Source organism: Apteryx rowi, unplaced genomic scaffold, assembly GCF_003343035.1.
Source record: "Apteryx rowi isolate R43461 unplaced genomic scaffold, aptRow1 scaffold_149, whole genome shotgun sequence".
In the NCBI taxonomy this organism is placed as follows: Eukaryota; Metazoa; Chordata; class Aves; order Apterygiformes; family Apterygidae; genus Apteryx; species Apteryx rowi.
In genome coordinates this window covers 162,379-164,819 of record NW_020447741.1, presented here as the reverse complement: position 1 = coordinate 164,819, position 2,441 = coordinate 162,379, and the positions used below count along the sequence as shown (strand labels likewise).

Here is a 2,441-nt window from a genome sequence, read left to right as displayed (position 1 = left end):
GAGCCGGGCGGAGCGGCGCGGAGCGGCGCGGCCCCTCCTGATGCAGCTGTGCTTCTCGGCCCTTGCAGCGGTGCCAGCAGCGGCCTGGGGGACGAGGCGGAACCGCTCACCAAGCGGCACATAGACGGCATCTTCACGGACAGCTACAGCCGCTACCGGAAACAAATGGCTGTCAAGAAATACTTAGCAGCCGTCCTGGGGAAAAGGTATAAACAAAGAGTTAAAAACAAAGGACGCCGAGTAGCGTATTTGTAGCGATGAGTAACCAGCCACTCCTGTGTATACAAAGTCCTAAAAGAGAGAGAGAGAGAGAGAGAGAAAGAGAGAGAGAGAGAGAGAGAGAGAGAGAAACCCAACAAAAAAAATCAAAACAAAAACAAAAGTCATTTCCAAACTGACTGAACAATCACCGCTCCTGTGTTATCTAAACATGTATTTATGTATGAAGTAAAGCCATTAAATGAATATTTTGATAATAATATTGTTTTTCTTTTGTACAAAAGCACTAGAGAAACGCACAGATCTACTTTGTGGACCAATCATTAAGTTATATATAATATATAAATATATATATATAAATACTACTACGAATACTAAAGAACAAATCTTCATATAAAGCCTGCACAAGAACAAGAATTCGCCTGAGCTGTTTATGTTTTTATATAAAATAAATAGAAAAAAAAGACAATCATTGTTTTGAATATTACTCCTATTTTTGTAACAGAAATTAAAAGGATAGTATTTTTATCCACGACAGGGTCGAAGACATTAATTTTCACCATTTGCTACTGTACATAGAGAAGGATGCCCTGCTCCCAGGGGATTATGAGGAAAATGATTTGGGAGAATTGCTGAAGCAGATTCTTCCCCCGGTGAGTCTCAAGGCAGGCTCCTTTGCCACTAGCCTCTCTGAAGGGGCACTGTCCCCTTTGCTCTAGATTTCGATTTCTTTCTGCTTTCTTTGATTCCAGTTGTATCTGTATTAGTGTCTCCTCGAACAATGAGCTGAGACGATAATTCTCTTGTGGTGAAAACAACAGCTCGATCCAAATTGTGCATCTCTGTTGACTAGTGGAGGGAGAAATAGTTAACCCCCCCCCCAGACACACCCAAATCAAAAAACAAACAAACAAACAAAAAAACAACCCTCCCCCTCCTAAATCCCGAACCAGCAACAAGGATAGCAAGCCCCATGCACTGTTCTTCTGGCTGGCCGGGCAGAGTTGCAGAACAAGCCAAAGCGGAGCTAGGAGCCGTTTGGGAAGAGTGGGGAAGAGCCGAGGGGTGGCCCCGGGGTGCGCCCGGTGCCGGTGCCGGTGCGGCAGGGCGTAGGGAAGGCGAGGCCACCCCACCTCCGATCCGCTACCCAACTGCCCCGGCAGCTCGGTACTGGACCTGGATGCAAAGTACAGTGTGTTACTCTCCAGTGCTGTCCATGCTTCTCATCGTGTATAACGAGCAGGGTTCTCGCCTTGGCATTTTTTGGTCGGAGTTGCTCTTTTCTTTGACTGTTTTTTCTTGTAGACCCTCCCGCCTCTCATCCACTGTTTAACCCACCTGAGTCACCTTTTTGGGTTATGTTCTTTTTTTGGGGGAAAAAAAAAGATTGTGAACGCTCTCTCACTCCTTTGTTCTGTTTTATGCAAGCTCTTATTGTAAAAGTTTAGGAACCCCTGTTGTAGCTACCACTAAATAATTATGCACTACTACTAAAGTTTTTGTTCCTTGTTTATTGAGTTTGGAGGTAAAATGTATTTTTCTACATTCTGGCTTATTGCTTAGTAAAATTTATTTCATAAAACAAACTTTTGTCATAAAAGAATGTGTAGTGTTCACCTGTGGTCCGGTTCTAACGAGATAAACCATTTTCACCTCATCTCTCTATGTACGGACTCCTATCTTACCTTCCACCCGGGGGACAATAAGCAGCAGCGCACCCAGCCGGGGGCTCGCCCCGTCCCTTCTCCTGGGAAGGTGGCGAAGGAGGACACGTAGGTATATGCTTCCTTCCAGCTCACCACACAAACCTTAGCAGAGTCTTTTTCCAAAGACACAAAACGAGCCCCGAATTCAAGACGTCGATTGCTTGGGAAAGCGATCCCCCAAAAAAGTCGCGGGGAAACCCTGCCGGGAGCGCTCCTCCTCCTCCTGCCCCGCTGCGCGGCCGCGGAGGGAGAGAGTCGCCTCTGCAGCCCCCGGCGGCAGGCGCTGCCGACACTGCCTGCACTGCCTGCACTGCCTGCATTGCCGACACTGCCTGTCCGGGCTGCCGGCACTGCAGGCACTGCCCGCACTGCTTGTCCGAGCTGCTGACACTGCCTGCACAGCCTGTCCAGGCTGCCTGCACTGCCTGCCTTGCCTGCACTGCCGGCACTGCCTGCACTGCCTGTGCCGGCTGCCTGCACCGCGGGCAGCACCGGCGGCGGCGGGGCGGGCTCGGC

At 49.0% G+C, this 2,441-nt stretch overlaps 1 protein-coding gene across 2 annotated transcripts in view; it reads left to right on the top strand.

Moving 5' to 3' along the window:
• ADCYAP1 (adenylate cyclase activating polypeptide 1) overlaps window positions 1–477 on the top strand; it is a 4,385-nt gene extending 3,908 nt beyond the window's left edge. For both annotated transcript variants that reach the window (XM_026058620.1, XM_026058621.1), the window contains one exon: window positions 69–477. In XM_026058620.1, coding sequence (XP_025914405.1) covers window positions 69–255 — 187 coding nt within the window. In that variant the 3' untranslated portion in view covers window positions 256–477. The remainder of the gene's footprint in view (window positions 1–68) is intronic.
• The last annotated feature ends 1,964 nt before the right edge of the window (window positions 478–2,441 follow it).